The sequence below is a fragment of the Prinia subflava genome, chromosome 4 (genome assembly GCF_021018805.1).
Source record: "Prinia subflava isolate CZ2003 ecotype Zambia chromosome 4, Cam_Psub_1.2, whole genome shotgun sequence".
Lineage (NCBI taxonomy): Eukaryota > Metazoa > Chordata > Aves > Passeriformes > Cisticolidae > Prinia > Prinia subflava.
In genome coordinates, this window is record NC_086250.1 from 43,241,359 (window position 1) to 43,262,708 (window position 21,350).

General features: G+C 41.2%; 1 protein-coding gene across 1 annotated transcript; it reads left to right on the forward strand.

Annotated features, from left to right (window-relative positions):
• The first annotated feature begins 417 nt into the window (after positions 1-417).
• AMIGO2 (adhesion molecule with Ig like domain 2) lies at positions 418-9,155 on the forward strand. The gene is made up of 2 exons (XM_063396583.1): positions 418-768; positions 7,409-9,155. Exon 2 carries the CDS (start codon positions 7,482-7,484, stop codon positions 9,045-9,047), a length of 1,566 nt encoding a protein of 521 aa, XP_063252653.1. The 5' UTR covers positions 418-768; positions 7,409-7,481; the 3' UTR covers positions 9,048-9,155.
• Positions 9,156-21,350: the final 12,195 nt, after the last annotated feature.

Below are 21,350 nucleotides of genomic sequence, written 5' to 3' on the forward strand. Positions count from 1 at the left end.
TGTTCGAAGCTTAGTTTACTACGGAGCTTCGGCGGGGTTTGACCATTTAATTAACCAGAGGACGATTTCTACAGCTAACGCAAAGCCTTTTACATTTATCCGCGCCTTACGAACCCCCCGCGGTTCCATCTCCGCGCACGGGGAGTTTTGATGCATTTTTAACGAGGAGCCGTCTCTTCGGCCGCGCCCTCCCGAGCAGAGCGCTGCGCCGGGCTCTGTCCCCTGGCCCGGGGGTCGAGGAGCTGCGGGCGGGCCGGGCCGGGCCGTGCGCAGCGCAGGGGCAGAGCCCCGGGCGGCGGAGCCCCCGTTGCCGGCGGGAAAGCAGCGGGGCGGAGCGGCGGCAGCCCCGGGCGGCGAGGGGCGGAGCGGGGCAGCGCTGCGCTCCTCCCCGGGGCCCCGACGGCTCCGTCCCGCTGCCGCGGGAGCTCCCGGGAGGGCGTCGGGGCGAGCGGCGTGCGGTCGGGTCGGGTGCAGCGCGGAGGGGGAGCGCGGGAGGGCGTTGGCAGGAGGGCATAAAACCGCACTGTGACTGGGAGTGTCCTGCCTTCCCCGCTCACCCGCGGCCGGTGCCGAGCTCCGGGCCTCGGCTCCATTCCCGGGGGCAGCGGGCAGCGCTGCCTGCGCCCGCGGGGGAGCGCAGCGGAGGCGCCCCGCGCTCCCGAACTTCCCCCGGAGCCGGCGGAGCGCAGCATGCGGGGCAGGGGCTGCAGGCGGCGGCGGGGCCGGCATCGCGCTCCCCGGACATGAAGCGGCCATCGGAAGCTCCAGGTAACGCTGCCCGGCGGGGTGGCGGAGCAGACATCCCCCGGTAGCCGGGTATGACGGGGGGCAGGGTCCGGAGGGGCAGGAGGCGGAGGAGGCCGCCGGAGGCGAGCGCAGCGGTCGGGGGAGAGCCGGTCCTGCCTGCGCCACGGAACGGCGGCAGTGGCCGCGGCTGCCGGGGGAGGTCGGCCAGAGACCTCTCGGAATGAGTGTGGGTGCCCCCGGTCCGATGCCCGTTCAGCTCACTCTGTCGCCGGGCTCGCCGAAAGTTTGCCCTCCGCCGACTCCCGGTAGGAATCTGGGGCTGCAGCGGACAATCCCCGCCGTGAGACTGGCAGGAGACCCCCCAAATCGTATGTAAGGGGGCTTCTGTGAAGTTTAGCCCTCAGATAAATTTTTGGAGGCGGTGAGGATCCTTCGCTGGGCAACTAAACTTTCGTAAGATCTGTTATTGCTTGGAGACTGGTTACTGATACTGTAATAGGCATTGCCACTTATCATTGCATTTTTTCTTAATTATTTGCTGATCTCCTTAGCAACTGAAGTAATTTGCAAGGTTGAAGCTTGGTTGCAGCTTGACTTAAAAAGTAACATGGCAAAAGGGATGAATTTGTTGTTTCACTGATGCATATTTCCCCTGTACTCTCTCAGAGGGATACGAGCTGCAGAGATGTTGACTTCACGTAGCTGGTACTGCTGTAAAGAGGCTGTTGATCAGTACAACTGAGGCTCTGCTGTACGACACCCACTTGCTCTTCCGTGTCTCGGTTTTCTTTAAGACAAGCGAGTTACCGTGTTTTAAGAAAAAATCTCTCTTCAAGGAAATTCAATCTTGAGTGAGGGATTAGTGGGAGATGATAGTTTTATCTAGCTGAGGTTACTAGGACAAATTAATCTCTAGTTCAGCACAGTTGAGGTCTGGCCAGATGCTGGCCAGAGAGAACACTCCATTTGCCTTGCTGATCTCAGGATCAGCTTGCTGCAAATATGATGTAAAGCCATTTTTTCATCACTGTTAGGTCCTGCACCAAGCACAGTTTAGCTCAGTTCAGGGATTTAGTCCAGTGGATCAAGACATCTCCCAGATGTAGCTCACCAACAGTCTTTGCTGTTCAATCCATCATGTCACTAAATCTCATGGATTACGATGTTTGGGTAATCTGTATCTGGTGAGTCAGAGATGCTGAGCACAGCTGTCAGGAAGATTTGATGCAGAGTGCCTTTTCCACTCAGGAGTGATAAAGGCAGAATAGAGCCTGGAGACTGAGGAGATGTGGCTGCTGTATGAATATTTCTGCTGGCAGTGTCACACGCACACAAGGAATACGAGTTTATGCAGACCTTTAAAAATGTAACTTTTTAAAATACTAATTGCATAGGTTGCCATCAGTCTATATGTAATTAATGGCTTCATCATGTACTTGACCAGGATTCATAAAGTTGGGACTAAAAGCATGAATAATTATACTTGTATAATATTGTTGTTATAATTTAATAAAAGCCCATTCTAAAAATCACTTTTGCTTCTGAGTTCATGAAGCATCTTTGTCAAATGTCATGCTAGGAAAAAAATAGGGCTGTGAGAAAACAAACACCTGAGCCACCATTTTTGTATTTCATGTATTGTTAAAATTGACTAGTACAGCCCTAATTCATCTGATGTGTGGACTGGTATAGGGGGAGAGCACCTGTGTGGACACTGAAAGTTAATGAGAGGTGCAGAGATTTATTAATGTCTTGTGGGCTGGTGAGACTGGGGCGAGACTCAAGAGAAAACAGTTACTGGAGGTGTGGTGCAAGGGAAGGAGGTAGGGGATGTAAAAATGGTGTGAACCTTCTGGAGGATGAACAGAAGTCTTTAATGTTTTTAAGTGCTTGATCTCTCTAGGGGCTCAACACTATTCCTGCAACAGTACAGCAGGCAGCAATGCAAGTACTTGCATTTTCACTGTGCAGAAAGTACCAGCCAGATGTAGGACTATTTGCATCACCAATATACAGGAAAATGCTTTAGTAGCAGTAACATCTACCAATCCAGTTTTTTTAACAGTGAAAAGACTAATAGCAGTGTTTGCAAAATCATTCAGGTGAATTGTGATCTCTAGTCCAATTCACTGCTTCAAGTAAGAGATGTGCTACGTAAGGATTTTCTAGCAAAGTCTCAAATGAACTGGGAGAGGTAGTTTGGTGTACAGGTTCCATTGGAGAAACAGCAATAAGCCTGAAGGTACTTACAGAGGATGAGAAAACTGGTGTAGATTATTGATGTCACATTATTAATGTCACATTAGTGGGAGAGAGACCCCAGAGAAAGGAGTGTTTAGGACATTAGTTGGTCTTCAAGTGATAACTGATGGTGAGACAGTATCCTGCCTGGCAGCTCCCTTTTCCATAAGCAAGTCTAGGTGCTCGTTACTTTTAAAATCAAACCAACAAACAAACACCTCCTCAGAAATAAATAAAAAACAACAAACATACACACTAAAAAGTTCAAAACCAAGAACCAAATCCTTAGCTTCTCTAGAATGTGTCTGGTTGTAGTCAATTTTGCTGTTACTGGCCACAGAGGATTTTCCCTATGATAGCAGGTTATGTCCCACCTTTCTTCTTGAACAGTTAAGAAGCGTGCACCATTACTGTTTAGATGAATCACCTCAGGGAGTAATGTGCTTTTGGCACTGAACTTGGAATATTGCACTTTAACATTACAAAGAAATTATTTCTTTGAACAGAATTCAAAAACAAAACTCCCAACCATGCCCTTCACTTTACTATAAACCAGAGAAAGTATCTGCCCAGCTCATTCAGAAATAATGAAGTACTTGGCTAAAGTGTGTTGGCACATGTTAGCTGATAGTATTCAATAGCAGTATCTTTCTTGAGAAAATTTGCAATATTGAAATTTGTAAAATAAGACTTCTGTAAGACCTGAAACAGTGTTGCTGGGGTGAAACAAAATGCCAGGTTTTTTAATACAGGACTAATTGTAGGCTTTGTTCTTCTTGCCACTTAACGCATTACAACCCAGAAATGTTTATGCAGACATTTTGGGTAAGTTCAAGTGATCACATGCTCCATAAATATTTATGGTGAGCATGCTTGGCTTTGCAGAACATCCTGGGTAATTTGTGCAGAAGATATGGGGAACACAGGTTGAAGAGCAAGCTGCAGCTCAACAGTCCTACTCTCCGAAAGAGCAAAGAACCTTTTGGGAATGTAGGCACTACACTGTGAGGCGGGCATGGAAAGGAAGGCTTCTGCTCATCAGAGTACTCTCTAAATACTCTTGAGTGTCCTGTGGTATGTTTAAGATGTCTGTAATTTGGATTTGCCCTGCCAGGCAAGGCAAGTTATCTGAAACAGTTTTCATTTTGCAGCTCCAGTGAGCTTTGAAAATGGACAATCGAGTTTTCAGCCCTCATGAACTGTTTTTGCTCCTTAGAAGTAGAAGGTATTATGCTGATAACACACCAGTGACTGATGTCTGCCCATGTGATTTGGTTGCAGACTAGCTTGGAGTTCCTGATGAGATAATTGTAGGCATGGACAGAAGCAAACATGCAAGGTTATCTACTATATTAATTTTGGTAACCCCTACAAACCTGAGCACTGATCTAGTATGTCCCATTTGGGGGATCTCCAGGATCACAGTTACAGTCAACATGGGAGATGAGTTTCTGACGTGCCATTTGCTTGTTGCAAGTCTATTACATTAAAATTAGGCTGCATAGCTGGCAGAATCAGGCATTCATATGTTAGTGGGAAAGGCAACCTTTGCAGCAACTGTTCATCCCCTGGTTTTTGGATGCTTTATAATCCAGTCTTCAGGTGCGTGATTTTATGATAATGTAGTTTTCAGATGCCTTGTTTTATACAGTAGACTAACTAAATTAGCAATTACTAAATACTTTTTTCATCTGCCAATGTGTTTTCGTTGTGCCTTATGTCTTATTGTGCCATACAAATTCACACTGTGGTACAGAATTATTTTTGATGGCAATTTCTCTAATGCTTCATAGGTTTCACCCTCTAGAAGAGCTTGTATCTATTAATTGTTGCTATAGACTATCTAACTAGGAAAAACAACTCAGTAAGGATCTTAAGGCTGGTTAAAAAATATTCCTCTGGATTCCTAATTTTCCACTGAAAAGACCATGCAGTTAGAGGCTTCAGGAGGCTTTAAAAGCCTAGAATAGTTTATGAATCCTGATACTAAACTTTAATTCAAACCAATTAATTTATTTTTACAATATTTCTATAGCTAAAATCATGTTAGTATATCCCTTGTATAAACAAGGGATCCATGTGCAATCAGAAGTGCCAGATAGAGTCACAGCATTTTGACTCTCATCTCAGCACTTCCTCAGATCAGTCCTTCCCAAATTTAACATGCGGAGGTTCCTTATTTTATAAGTGCCAAGCTGGTGACTGTAATATGTTTATTATTTTGTAAGGGTCACCAGTTCACATAGTTTGCCTGATTTCACAGGAATTCTGTGGCAAAGGCTAGGACAGCTGCAGTTCTCAGGGATAAGGATTTATCAAGCTTTTGATGTAATCACCATTCTTTTCCCTGTTCTTCCTCAGAATCTGTGCACAGTGTCAGGAAAGGTTTTGGGGGGAAAATGGACCAATCATCTAACCAAGGACTGTATATAAAATCTAAAATGGAAAGGAAAATGTAATTCTGACACTTCACTTTTGAGCATTTGACTTGGCAGTCTTGCAATTCTCTTAATGTTTGGTGTTTGGGGTTGATTTTTTGAATGTAAACAAAGCCAATGTGTTCATAAGTTCTTGTGAAAGGTGAAAAGTCCCATTCTCCCATGCTGCGTTCATATTTCTTCTTTTAATGGGTCATTAGAAGGTTCAGCTCTTTAGTTTCATAGCACATCTACCATTTGACTTAAGAGTAGTCAGCAGAAGAGAGAAGCCTGACAGACTGGCAGAGGGTTACAGAAGAGGGAAAGAAAGAACTGAGGAGGAGTGAAAATTTTTGCTTTTGGCATATACTAATTAATTGCATCTGTAATCTTAGGTTCTTAAGCATCAGATGTAAATTCTCTGGAGCGGTATGCTCCAGGGTTTACCCTTGCAAACTCTTGTTTGTCTTCTGCTTGGTCCTTTTCTTTCCCTTTACACCCTCCTCATCTGCCTTTCCAGTCTCATATGCCTTAACTGACTTCTGGATCCTCAGACTACCTCCTCCTCAGTGTCTTTACTAACAGTGATGATGCTCAGTTAACATGCACCTCCCCTGGTTTTGGACTTCCTTCCCTATGTGTCTCTTACCCTTCTTTCACTGTCCCTCTGCCCTGCTGCTCTCTACCATTTAGGTCTTGATTTTAATTTTTTTTGACCTCAAGGCTCATCTTTTCTTCATCCATCTTGCATCATTAAAGAAAACAATTTCTTCTTTTTTTCTCCTCCTTTCCGTCTGAGGCTGCTTCTTTCTCCTCATCTCAGTGTCCACAGGCTCCTGGCCGTAGGCACTATCAGCGGTGCAGAGCAGACATTGCGGGGTTTGTGCTGCTCAGATACTGCTCCAGCTGGTGGGTGGGATTGGAGAAATGAGTTTGGATAGTAATGTGGGGGCTGAATACCTCGTCTGAACTCTGAAGGGCTGACGATAATCAATGCAGGTGAACTCACCTGTGAATTTACTGACAAACTCTAAACAGGTACCAAGGATAGCAAGAATGAACAGAAATGTTTATTCCTCTGCTATGTATGTGTACATTTTCTCAGAAGATGGTAAAAAGCATATCTCTTAGCACAGAATCACTACTCTGCCAAATCTTACATCCCTGCTTAAAACAATACTGACTCTAAAATATTTTCAGAAAAGAGTATTGTTGGGATTTTTCCTATCTACATACGAGCAATTTTCTTTTCCTTTACTAAGTTTTGAGAAACAGCTGACTCATCCTTACTGAATGTTCCCAAAACTTGTGCCTGAGGTAAGCACTAGGTGCAGATTTCTTCCTCATTATTTATATTGGCAAAGGTAGAAGAGGCAGAATACAAAATACTGTTATTGAACAACTTTAATAACTTTCAAAATAGGCTGTTGCTACCCGAACCATAAGTTACTGAACTTTTAGTTACTGAATTAAAAAAACAAAAAAAACAGGGAAGAAATTCATATGACATTTAAAGCTAGAAAGGCTGAGAAAATTCTTTGCTTGAAAACGTGTGACATTTTCTGATTGTAAAGAAAAGCATGTTGTAACTGCTTCCCACTAGACAAGAAAAAAACATTTTAGGATGAGGCTTTTTTTTTTCCTCCAGCTGGGAATTCTATCTGTGTTGGTTTGGAAACAGGTAGGGGATGCCATTGCCAAGTCATGCTCCACAGAGGAACCTTTCCAATTTTTTAAATGAACTGTCAGAAATTGCAGTGCTTTGTCCAAGACTGAAGAGTAGTTGCATTCTTTTTGAAGACAAAAAAACCACACATGATGCAGATTTTCATGTTTACATGAAACCAATATTAAGTTTACATCACGTTAGAGCTAGCTTTTACAATTAATTGTATGAAAACCTAAGGATTAATTCCCTGTATGTTTCAAAAGGCATAGGAAAGCATGCAGAGTATGAATGGTAAATGTTAACATGCTGTACCTCTGTATCCCTCTTTTGACAGCAACGAGTGCAAAGCTAACTGCACAAGTAATCTGTGGCAAGAAGCACTGGGAGACAGCTAAAAGACAGTGACAATGTCTTTAAACTGGAAGACACTTCCTACTCGACTTGGAGTTTTTGAAGTGAACTGCAAAGGACTCGCATGCCTCTTGCTCTTCACCATGAGTGTTTGTGGCAGTGCCTCGGGGATGTGTCCAGCAGCCTGCATCTGTGCCAGTGATATAGTAAGCTGCACAAACAAGAACCTCATTCGAGTGCCAGGAAATCTTTATAAATGTATGAAAAGGCTGGATCTGAGTTATAACAGAATTGGGATTTTGGAGCCTGAATGGGTCCCAGTGCTATCTGAGAAACTGAACACTTTAATAGTCAATCATAACAGCATTAGCAGCATTAGCACTGGAAGCTTTTCCACAACTCCGAATCTGAAGTACCTAGACTTGTCATCCAACAGCCTGAAAACACTGGGCAGCCCTGTGTTTCAGGAGCTAAAGGCTCTGGAGGTTCTGCTGCTGTACAACAATCAAATAACACAGATCGACTCTTTAGCCTTTGGAGGATTGTACAAATTACAGAAACTGTACCTAAGCTACAACTTGGTCTCTCATTTCCCACTGGACTTATATGTTGGAAAACATAAATTGACAGACCTTGTGTTGCTGGACATTTCCTTTAATCACATCCAGACGATGCCTATTCAGCGCCTGAGTTCAGTGCCAGCCAAACAACTTAGTGGAATTTATCTTCATGGCAACCCCTTCTATTGTGACTGTGTCCTGTACTCCATGCTAATCTTCTGGTATCAAAGGCATTTCAGCTCAGTAGTGGACTTCAAAAATGAGTACAGCTGTTTGTTGCAGTCAGACCCAAGAGGTCATAATAAACTGCCTTTACTGCACGACAACGTTATGAACTGCTCTGAAAGTACTGTCAACAGCTCTTTCCAAGCCTTTGGGTTTGTTCACGATGCCCAGGTTGGTGACAGGCTGATTGTACACTGTGACAGCAGAATCAGTGATACGGGCACGCAGTTTGTTTGGGTTAGTCCAGACAATAGACTGCTGGAGCCAGACAGGGAGACTGATAACTTCAAGGTGTTTCCTAATGGCAGCCTGGAGATAACAGATGCCCAGCTAGAGAACTCAGGACTGTATTCCTGCATTGCAATAAATAAGAAAAGACTATTAAATGAAACCATAGAGGTCAGAATAAATGTTAGCAATTTCACAGTGAACAGGTCCCACGCTCATGAAGCATTTAATACAGCTTTTACCACCCTTGCTGCCTGTGTGGCTAGTATTATTTTAGTGCTGCTGTATCTCTATCTGACCCCCTGCCCATGTCAATGTAAGGCAAAAAAGAAGAAGAGGAAGCTGAACCAAAGCAGTGCCCACCCATCCATCCTGAATTCCGCACTGCCACAAGAGCTGCCAGGCGACGAGAAGAAGGCCAGCACTGGTAAACGGGTGGTTTTCCTGGAACCCATGCACGAACCAAAGCAGAGCCAGAATGGGAAGGTGAAACTGTTTCCTAATGACAGTGTCATTACAGAGAGTATCTTAAAAACTACTCGAACAAAGTCTGACTCTGACTCTGTCAACTCTGTGTTCTCAGATACACCTTTCATGCCGCCAGCTTAGTTTGCTGCCTGTGTTTGTATCGTGCAGTTCCATTTCTGAATACCTCCTTTTCCTGTAGCAAACCATCAGGACAAACAAATAAAGAGAGATAAAATGTTTTAAAAAAAAGTATGTTTTGTCAGTCCTTGAACTGCGTCTCCTCTCTGTGCAGGCCATGCAACAGTGATACCTCATTCAGGAAAAGCAAACAGCTTGTCATTATTGTGAATATTTTCTAATGCAAGCTTAGCCTTGATTTTTCTCTCTGTTCCATACAGCAATTTCTTGAGCATGTTTAGAGACACTTTCAGTGCATACAGCTGACTCTGCAGAGGTAGAGGTTGACCCCTATGCAACACCCAATCATGCTGATAACTCAGCTCTTCTGAAGTGTGCACAAAAGAACTTATGGCTAAGGAGAAAAATGCCCAGACTTTCTGCAATTCCTTTCACAGGCTCAAAATCTTTACATAAAATCACTACGGGAAAAAAGTCATGAATTTTCTTGGACTGCTTGGCACAAAAGGATTAAATTTGCCACCAGAATGCCTAGCAGCACTGGGTGAATGTTTGTGGCCTTCAACTCATAATGTATTTGCAAATAATTGCTTGAAAACATTAAATGAGGAGCATTGTAATAATTTTATTCAAAACACAGTCATGAGATTACTTGTGAAATGTGCCTATATTTGTTTAAAAATGTTTCATGTAATGAAAACAGGTAAAAGTTAATGTGCAGTTGCCTCAGTCAAAAAATGAAAGTTGTCAGGCATGAAGCCTTACACAAATCAGCAGTAACTAATTAAGCTGTGATAACTGGATTGATTATAACCAATTGTCTTAACCTCCACTGCTCACTGTATGCTTGGTGTCACGTGTGGTAAACAAATCTGCCACCATCACCGGGGCTCCAGCTTCATCTTAGGGGTGAGTGACTTCTCTTCAAAGGTAATTTTGAAATCAGGGAAATATTTTAATTATTTTTTTCAGTGGCAAATGGTTTCTGTAGCCTTATTAAATTTGCTTCCTAAAATTTCTTCTTAAAGCAGGAAATGCAGTATTTGGACAAACTCATGAAAATATAAAAGACTTTACACACTCTAAATTCATAAAACACAGATTTTACCTAGACTTGGCCCTTGTCTTGTATGTACTGCTTTTTTTCTTGCATATATCACAAAGTTTATAAGTCTGGTAAAACTGACTTGGACTAGTTATGCAATATAGGTTGCATGAAGCATGTATTGTAACAAGTATTCTGTTCTATTTGCTTTTTCCTTTTCTGTTATATGAGCCTCTTTAATTTTTTTTTTTTATTAAGCTTGCTTACCTTGGGGCTGGGCTGGACTTTTTCAGTCTTCCTCACATTGATAAGTAGCAACTTCAAAGGAGTTTCTCAAGTAATTACATCTTGCCAAAGACAAGTAAATGGAGCATATCTGTCTCATTCTATTTTGAGGGAATATATTGAAAGGGTAAAGGATAAATAAATCAGAATCAAAGAGCTACATGGTATGGCAACTATAATTTATTTTCAAGAAGCTTACTGTAACAGCCATTTGCCATTTTTTGTGATTTACTTGGAGAGGCATGTCAACATGCTAAAGCTTATGACTGAGCCAAAGCTATTGATTTGCTATGGAGAAATCCTGATGCTAATTGTTTGAAGACAAGTTATCTGACAAACAGATTAGCTCAAGAAACAGTGTCTCTGTATTGAGTACAAAGTATGTGGAATTATAAAAAAGCTCGAGATATTAACTCAGACATTCAGGGAAATGGAAAATGGAAATTATTTTTTTAATGGGAGGATAATAAATATTGAGGAGAGGAAGATGACCAGAAGTTTGGGTCTTTTATTTGTACATTTATATGTGTAAATTTAAAAATAGCTTCTGCTGTCCAGCAGGTTAGTATCTTTTCATAAAGGTCTTTGCTTCTTTCATCTGTGTATACACAGTAACACAAAATCTATATTTTTACCTATGAAGTATGATGGAAAAACTGATTGTCTTTGATAAAATGAGGTTGAACTATCTGTTGCTGTGGCAAGGGTTTGACATTGTCTCCTTCTTAAATACTTTTTTTTTTAAAGATTTTACTAACCTCCATGATTTCCTACTGTTTCACATGTATGGTTGGTGAGTGGGTGGATGTCCTCCGTGGTGTGCAAGGAGGTGATGGGTGACCCAGGGCCTCAGGGCTGAAATGGTGGTGAGGCAGAGTGGAAACAAAGAGACAAGTACTCTGCAGACAGTTGTACAGATCTGTTACAGCTCTGGGCAGATGTTAGGCTCTGCTGTCATACATCAGGTTGATTGACCCAGATTTCAGTGTTTACACAAGAGTGTGGATGGTCAGTTCCAAACTGGGCAGAAAGAGAAGACAGGCACTTGTCAGTATGGCTGGGAGGCAGACACACTTCTCCTTAGCAGCTGCAGGTGCACACACTGCTCTTTCTGTCACAGGGCAGTGGGAGTATAGCATGGCTGAGCATGGTAAATCTGTATGGTAGGTCCTAAACAGAAAAAGGTAGAGATCCTTCAGTCTTTCCTCCCCAAGGCTGCTGCCCTGCAGCAAAAGCATGGGGATTTGTGGGATCAGAGTAATCCTGACAGATGACTGGAGAAGCTGGGCATTGATCTAAACAGCAGATATTCTCTGTGACTATTAACTGTCTTATGTTTTACTGACTCCTTCAAAGTGCTCACAGTTGAAACCATGAGTATGGACAAGGTGGTAGAAACAAAGCTTTTGAAAGAGATGGCTTTTTTCCTGCTTCTTTACATTATTATAGCTTTATGAGTTCAGTAGCTTTAATGAAGTTTAATGAAGATATTTAATCACTAATGAGTATTTATCTCTAGCACCAACACCCTATTCCACAGCCCCAGTGCCCTCTTGCCCTGGAAGGCTGTGGAAAGCCACTGCAGTCTATGAGTTGCTCTCTTCCCACAGCAGTGTGAGCCCCGTCAGGGCTGTGAGCAGGGAGCTGGTGCTGCCATCCAGCTCCAGGGCCTTGCAGCACTCTGGTCGTCGTGTGGGCAGGAGGGGCTGCCCAGATGCCACACCTGCAGCTCTGCTGCGGTCTGCTCTCCTAGAAAGGTTTTGTTAACAGGCCTGTCCTACAGCCGTGTCTTCCCCACTAGCCTGTGTCCTGGAGTTCCCATTGATGTTTCCAGCAACTGCAAAAAAGCTGAATGATGCTTTTAATGCAGAGAGAGCACAGTTCTGTGAGGTGTTGAATGCTCTGGCACCAGTCCAGACACGCTCTAAATGAGTTTGCAGTAAGGCAGAGATTCCAAGCTACTGGCAAGAAGTCTGTGGCTGGGCATGGGGTCACCTGCTGCCTCTGAAAGATGCCTGGAGTGAGATATTCCCCACCATGCTTTGATGACCCCGGGTGCTTTAGCTCTCCCTTGTCTTCTTTCCTGTGCCTGAGACCATGCCATACAAGGTCATAGGCAGAGCTCTAAGCTGTAGTTTAACACTGTCTTTTTTGTGGGGGCTCCTTTGAGTATACGTCCTCCGCCGCTTTATTGGTGGTAAGCAGCATTTCTCCTACTCAAGGGCCTTGCATTGCTTCCAGCTGTCTCATGGATCAAAAATAAGGGTAATTTCTGCAGGCAGCTCCGGGAAATTATGTCCTTGCCTCTCTGTCTGTTTCCAGTGTCACACATGCCTGCAAGCCTCAGCTTTTGTGGAGTGTGTTGGAAACAAGTGATGTAAAGCCAGCATGAAACCTCTCAGGTCAGTCTGGAGTGCAACAATAGCAGCTGCACAACCACATTGTCCCTGTGTTCTCTACCTGTAGTGGCAGGAGACAGGTAAAGGTGCTTGCTGGTCATCTCTTCTGACCTTAATAAGACTGAGTGTCTGACTCAGATCACCTCACTAACAATGAACACATACAGTATCTGACAACCCCTCAAATACACTGAGCAGCTGCCATCTGTGCTGGAAGCTGAGGATGAACCGAAGTGCTTTCCTGCCAGCAGCCTTTAATCTGCAGTTAGTTAGCCAATTAGCCAATACCATGTGCTTTTAGCCCAATAATACACCTGCTTGCTAGGCAAGTGGTGCTCCAGGTTAGTGATGTGTCTCACTCCTTAGCATCACTGCTTCAAAAAGTCAGATTTCTAAGGACTGCTAGTTCTTGAGTGTCAAAGAACTAGGATTATATAGCTCATTCTTCTGAAAAGGCAAAACCCTAGGGCAAAGTTGTGATTAAACCAAAAACTTTAATTTAGGATTGCACAACATGATTTCTTCCCTCTAGAGTGAATCAACCTCCTTTGGAGTGGAGTGCTTTTATACCTTGTCTACAGCTTATTCCTACACACCTCTCATGTGTTTGAACTGGATGAAAATAAACAAGTCTTTATGGGCCAAATCATACTGTTGTGGTCTTCTCTAAAGTAATGCAGCAGCAACACTCCCCTGTGGACTGCAGTCACTGGCCATCACACCCAGCACACCCTCCTGTTCTCATCTTCAAGGCTGAGGAGTCACCATTTGGGCATGGCAGGTACAGGGACCTTTCCCAATCTCTTCCTTCACAGTTTTCAGCTTAAGGACTGGCTCTCAGAAGATGATTTCTGGATGAAATGCAAAGTTGCTGTGAGGGATTATTTAAATTGATAAATTAAAACGACTACTTCCAAGTAGCTTCTAAATCATGAGAGCTGACATTGTAAGTAGTGGCTTAGGATACACATTCAATTTACAGATTTAGGAATTTAGATTTTACTTTCTTTTTGCTCTTTCTGGTAAACAATACTTGAATCTTTAAACATATAGAAAAAAGAAAATGCATATTTAAGGATTTTTTTCCTCTGTTACTCTTTTTCCATTTGTCCAGTACGGCTCAGATATGAATAAAAGGAGAAATTTGAGGTTAAAGGGTGTAGGGGCAAGGAAAAATTTTAGCCAAAGTTCAGTTGATGTTTTAAAAGAAGGTGCATATTTTAGCTCTTGTCTTCAGTGGGTACATGAAAAAAAAAAAAAAAAAAAACCAAAAAAACAACAACAACAACAACAACAACAAAAAAACCAAAAAAAACCAACCAAACAAAAAAAAAACCCAACAAACAAACAAGCACTTATTACCTAAATAAAGATTTCATGGGTATTTTGGAGATTCTGTATGTTAACGGAGTTCTGGCAGTAATAAAGCTATGAAAGTGATCCATACAAAAATCAAAGCATAAGAGTAGTATTAACAGTTGTTTCTGAACAACGGGTATCCCAAATTTGCTGAAGAGATCATGTCATAGATAAAAGAACCATACCTCTCTTCCTTACTTAAAAGAAATTTCTAATATTAACAGTAAAGAAATGAATGGGTGAAATGGAGAAAGTATTCTTCATGTGAATTACTGGTTTATGTTCTGATTTTGTTAGGAGGATTCTTTTCCTTGTATGAATCTATTTTCTTTTCCTTTGCACAATAACATAATTAACTGCAACAATACTTTCTCATTTAGTTCTCTTAATGAAGTCTACATTTAGTAGGGTAGGTAAGGAGGGTCAAGAATTATATAATCAGCTTGGCATCACTGAGATGTCAGGGAAAGTTAGTTGTGGATTTAAGTATACTTTGATCAAATATGAGATTATTCAGGCATAAACTTGTGGGTTGTTTTAATTTAACAGATATTTTCTGTCTCATTTGAATAATTCAAAAATGGCATATTTTAGGTTTTTTTAAAGGCGAAAGACTATTCCTGAAACTTCTTGCATCAACTTAAGTAAGTTGATATAGAAACCACCAGTGATGTGAAATAACTCTTAACATGAAGTGACTCTGCTATAAAGGGAGGCTGTCCAGTCTATATGAATAGCCAGGGTTCAACTGTATTTCCTAGGCGAGTTAGAGCCAAATTGCATTTTGCAGACCTTTCCTAGACAATTGGGAAGATGTTCTCTTCAGTGAGATTAGCTTAACAAATTCAATTGCAATCCCCATTTAGGCCTTACTACAGATCCCATTTTGAACTCAGTGCTTTTATTTGCGCTTTTGAACTATGCACGGAACATAATAGGCTGCTACAGCATCTGTTCCTATATATATTCCCATGTATAGGGACATCAGGAGAGGGAAAGAGCAGTTGAGGGGGAGTGAACGTGTTTGCTTGAGAGCTGCATAATATGGTACACTGCCAGTTTCTCTCCTCAAGACTGAGTGGTCCTAAATTCAAAATGCTCATCAAATTCAAACAAATTCTAGACACTCTCTCCAGAGGGGGTGGAGGCTTCGATATGTGAGAGCCCCAGCAAGTGCTGCCGTTGCACAAGACAAAATGTCCTTTCACAGAAACAAAAGGATTTCTAGCGCTTTCCCTGGTAGCTGAGGTGATGTCGGCAATAATAGACCACAAAATAAATTAGCTCTGATAAGCACCGCTGTTGCCTGGAGCAGCTCAATTAGCCTTTTGCCTTTGGAGCAGAAGGGTTTATAGTACTAGATAGAGCCTCAGACCAGGCTACATCTGACTTTTGTCCTCTTTGCTCTTTTTACCTGACACCAGAATCAGAGAGCCACTAGATTTGGGGTTTTTGGGGGGGGTTGTTTGTTTGTTTTGTTGTTTGTTTGTTTGTTTGTGGGGGTTTTTTGGTGTGGTTTTTGGTTTTGTGTTTTGTTTTGGTTGGGTTTTTTTGTTGTTTTGTTGTTTGTTTTGTTTGTTTCTTTGTTTTTACATGAGTACTCAGAACAAACAAAATCTTGAGCCTTTTTCCAGGCAGTCCACCACTGCCAGTAAAAGCACTGGTGGAAGAGAAAGAAAGCTTTTCACCACTCACATGTGAGTCAAGGCTGGATCCCACTGAAGGAGGTATTTTGCAAAAGAGCAGAGGGTATTTTCTGACCTTGTTTTGTTAAGCAAAAGCTAATACAGTTGAGCTATTGCCTGAAATAATTTCAATTCTTATTTTTTAAACTACTTTCATGAATACAAGTGAATGACATTTGTTGTTGCAACTCTCTCAGTTGATTTGTAATTTGGGGATGAAAGAATTATGTTTTCTCTCTTCTTCCCTATTTATCCAAAAAAGATAATGCAACTATTTTTCAATACATGTGTATCCCCTCACCTTTTTATTTTCAAGCATGGATAATCAGCCCATACAATTTAAACAAAATGTTCATGTTGCAGTGAATGGTCTCCGTGATCCATATTTTCTGCAGAGATAAGCCGATTTGTTGATTTTGCTGTCCTTTATATCATTTCACGTCTTAAAAATATATTTAGACATGCTGTTATTATTGTTGCTACATTTGTGGCATATAGTTTTTTCTAACATTTCCTTCCCATTACAGATTTTAAAAAATACAGTAGAATTTCAGAAATCAATGCATTTACTGAAAACAGTAATTTGTGTCCTTTAATGCTGTAACGTTTTGTCTTTTACCAGTCCCACCTAGTAATTCACACAATACAGAGTCAGAAGGCTTTCAACAGCACCTGCTTCATATCAGTTGTGGAAACAGGCTTCTTCCCTTCACGTGGCAAGGAAAACATTTACATTATAAGAGTGTAGAAAATACATTCTCATCACTTATTTACCAAGAATTTTATTATAGGGTTGTCAGTGTGGCTCTTGGCATTATAATTTCATATTAAAGAAAGCTAATTCTCACTGGTGCTTAGTGTGGAAAATTGCTGTTGCAAAGTGCTGTTTGCTGGACTGCTTGTGATGAATTCCCAACTCAGTCATGTGCCTGTCACCTCATCTAAGTGTCTGGGAGTGATAAGAATGCACATGGCCAGCTCTCCAGCATGGCCAGACCCTGCTCCTTTTATATTCATCAGGGAGAAATTGTTGGAAAGCATGCCAGAAGAATCAGTGTTCTGTGTATTTGGCCCATTCATGGTGATTTATAATTGCTTCATAATAAAGAAAAGTGATAGAAGGAAGTTTTAAAATTCTGATCATTATGGTGCATGAAAATGTTATAAAGCTATTCTGTCATTATTGTGTCATTTTCATATCAAAAATACCCATAAATCTCTCCCTATCCATAAATACAATAGTGTCCAATTAGGACTATACAAGATACCATGGGCACTGGTAATAACTCAGAGTTTTGGGGACATGTCCTGAAGCTCTCCTACAGATTCTGCGCAGTAAGGCACAACTTGCAAAATTTATGCTCATCTACTACAAGGAATTGAGGACAACACTAGCTTTCCTTATCTGTGTGTATATGTCACCTGCTGTATTATGCAGGGTGCATTTCAAAGAGATGACATGTGTGAGGGTGCCCCTTTTTCTTACCAATACTGTTCAAAGACAGAGTGAAGACTAGACCTCAGAGGAGTGCTGTTTTCTTGCTGCCCAGAAGCAATGAGTTTATTTTGTGGAGAGCACAGGCTGCAATTTGTTAAAAATAGAAACATTGCAGTGGGAAAATTTTGCCAGAAGAAGGATACTACTACTACCCTTTGAGTAAAGGTGGGAAAATAATGTACGAAAGTCGAAAGTGAAAACAAACACACTACCCAAACCTTCACAGGGGCTCAGGCTTTTGAAAATATATTAAGTTTCCATACTGCCTTAGTAATTTCCTCCTGCATAGAGAACTGTTGTCTCAATAATGCAAGTGCAGATCATTCATCCCAGAAATAATAAGACCTTACACATGGACGGACAGAAAAGTACTTTCTGGTTATCTTTAATTGTCATCACGAGTTCAGGCCACGTTGTTCCCAGTAGGTAGACCATGTTAATATTAATCCATGATTTCTTTAAGAGATAATGGATAATTGGACTAGTTTCTAAGAGTGACAGAGGACTAGTGACCTGGAAATTTCTGTAAGTTTTTGTGGTTTTGAGTAGATTAGTGTCTCCAAGCCATCACTTGTAAGATACTGAAATACTGTCACTGAAGTAGGAGTGTTTAGGATTTTTATTTTTTCCTCTGCAGAAAATGAACTAACTTAATTGTGCCCTAAAGACAAAATGTAACATTTTCTTCTTTAGAGATGTATTTGCAACAGGGTATGTGTATTGTTGTCAGCTTTGCCAATTAATATTTCAACCTTGTAGTGGGAGGAGAAGAACTGACACCGTAAGAGGGGAAAATGCATGTGTATCTCTGGAGACTAAATATAAAAAATTATGGCTGCTCTATATTGTTTCCTAAACAGCCAGTATGGGAGACTGTGTTCTCAGGGAGGGCAGAAGAAACACAGCTCTTCTAGACCAACTGCATGCTGTCACCAGAATACACAGATACCACATTTCAGGTATTCCAATACACTCGTATAGAGCAAAGTAGGATTAGCCTTATCTTTCTGATAAGGAAGGCTTCTTTTTCCCAGAGCATACGAGAGGAGTTTGACCAGGCTTATAGGACTTTAAAAAGGAGATTAATGTATGTCTAGGAAGCTGTAAGCTACTATTCCTGATTACTGATAACTACTGTGGAATACTGTTTAATGGTATTTTGGTAATGCCTTCTTTAAAATCCAACTCTGAGCATCTTTGTGGAGTAGTTCATTTGTAGCTGCAAAACATGTTGATTTCTGGGGACAGGAAGCAGTATAGTAGCCTGTAGCACATTAAGATCTTTCCACACCTTGGATTCTTTTCAAACGTTGTTATGAAGGATAGTAAGCATGTGTTGTACTTTAGAGAGCAAACAAGTAGGTATTTATGAATATACAATGTCTGTGTTTTCACAGACAAAGAGATCATGACATTCTTGCTATGACTATTGCAATCTGCTTAGCTTGAAGAGAGATCTTTTCCTCCAGAAGACAGTTTAGAGCTTCAGAAAGCCTTTCTCTCTGCACTTGACCACACAGGAAAATAAATGGGAGACTAATGTCCTCTAGCATACATTAGCCTGCAGAAATGTTGCCATAATGGACCATTTGAGTCTAGCTCTGAATCCTTTCAAAAGGCCATGCTCGTAGTTGTGTCAAGTGCTTTTCTGTGATATTTGCTCTGAAAGGCTCTCCAAAAACTTACAAAGCTAGTCCTTGAACCTGAGCTGCCTGCTGTAGCAGCCAGAAAGGAGCCTTACTGATCCATGAAGATTAAAGGCCAGCTGACCTTTCCAGGCTGACAGAGAAATGCAGATTTTGGCTGTATGGATTTGAAGCCTCATTGCTGAGAAAAAGTTGTCATCTGATTGCTCCATGGAGTAATGCTGGCATATTCCTGACATAAATCTGCTGACACAACTAGAGTTTAGGCTTTGCTTTCTGTCAACTGTACTTCCTTCTTTGAATAATGGCAGCATCTGGAAGTTTTTCTGAGGTTTCTTTACATTTTGCTTTTATTTAGTTTCTACATGAATTCATGAATATAACCCAGACTTTACATTGTCCCTATGCAACGTCTTGTGCCTTTATTTCCCTCTCTCCCTGCCTCATGGGCCTCGCTCATGACCATGATAAGGATGTGATGTGGACCTGTCAAGCGGTCCAAGAAGCCTTTTTACCCCTGAGGACTCCCTGCAAAGGTGAATAATATCCAGGTATGATCTGACAACATAAGACACATTATTCAATTTATGACAGAATTTAAAATTGACTTTTGATATTCAAAGCAGGGTTTCTTGAATGTTTCAAAAATCCTCTGAGATTGTCAGTAATCTTTACATGAACAATATATATAAATATACTGTGTCTGTGAGCAATTTTAAGTTTCGCAACTGAACCACAAAGGCACTTCAGTTTTCTATCATTGTTTCCAATTTAAGAATCTCAGTAACAAAACCCTCTAATTTAGTCACCCACAAACCAGCAATCACTACGTCAGTGAGGTTGTTAAAGCTAGAAGAGGAGTGAGCTAAATTTTAGAAGAAAGCACAATGGAAGAAGCCTAGATATCAGTAAAAAGAAGTGTTACTTGAGTTTCTGAAATATATAATCTAAAAGATAACACACATCAGGGATGGAAGGACCTACATCAAACATACGGTGATAAACTTACAGGAGATAACTTAAAATATGAGCAGCAAAGTGCATTACAACTGCATCAAGACCTTCCTAAGAACCTAAAATCAAAAGGAGTCATACAAAAGGTAGAAATAAGGAACATAATTATGTATGAGTTTAATAGGAATGGAGAAAGTTCAAAGGGTAAGCTGTTAACATTATTTTGTAACATAAAGGTAGCAAAATTATGCAAGGTAAAATAAGTACATGAGAGGCAAAAGAAGGGCAAAGTAAAGGTTCATAGCCTAACAGGCAATTCACAGAGTCCTGAAGTGTTCACTGTCTTCACATAAAAAGATTAATTTCCGATCAAATACTTAACTACATTAAATTTAATGTGAAAATAGGAGCATGACTGGAATAGTGATAAATTTAAGTTAAAAAGTGTCTGGATAAGTTAAGTGTAATTGAACCTGTCAAGTCCTGATGACATTCAACTTCACTCCTTTTAAAAAAATATGAAAAAAACTCTGAAATGTGCTGTTATCTTTGAAAACTCACAGAAGATGGGCAGATCCCATGCAAGAAAAACAACTACAATACCTACCTTTAAAAAAAAATCCAACCACAAACAGGGAATTATAGATTATTCAGTGCAACACCAGTTCCTGGAATTATTCTGGAATAGGTGGTTAGGTAACCAATCTAAAAGTGCCTGGAGCATATTAAAATGGTAAAGCAAGATTTGACAAAAATTAATTGTATTGACCCTGCTCACTGCTGACAAGTTAACTGGCTTTGGCTGAATAATAAGGACAGCCTTTTGGCCAAAGGACGATGAAACAATGGGGGAGAATATTGAAAAAGCTGCAGCTTTTTCTTTTCTTCTTATGCTAGAGGACTTTTAAAAACAAGCTAGGCACACAACTTCTGTGAAAGTTATAGGCATCTGTGGTCTTTCTTTAGTGTAGAGTATTGTACTAGAAGAGCTGCAGAGCTTCTCCAGGCCCGTAGTTTTACATGGGCATTGTTTGTTTAAGTCTCCTTTGCCCATGACCTGCATTACATGCTTTCTGCCCTGAATGCAAGCTACTGAAGGTTGTCTGGGATTACATATAAACTCTTTTATACAAATTGATCTGCAATTGAAATTGGTCATGTGTGCTTCATTTTTCTTTGGAAACTTTACCAGAAAGCAAGCAGTCCTTTTCCCCAGAAGTTTGTTTTGATTTTGATCCTTAAGTTTATACAAACGGTTCTTCTGAAATCTGTTTTTTCTCAACAGTACCTCTGAAATAAATTTCGTACACAGGATGACTGATTAATTTGTTGGGGGGAAAACTGTGGTCACTCTGTTGCAGAAGTGAATGTAATTTTTTCCTGAAACTTGCACTAAACACGGGCGTGTTGAGAAAACCTTGTGCCATTCCACTGC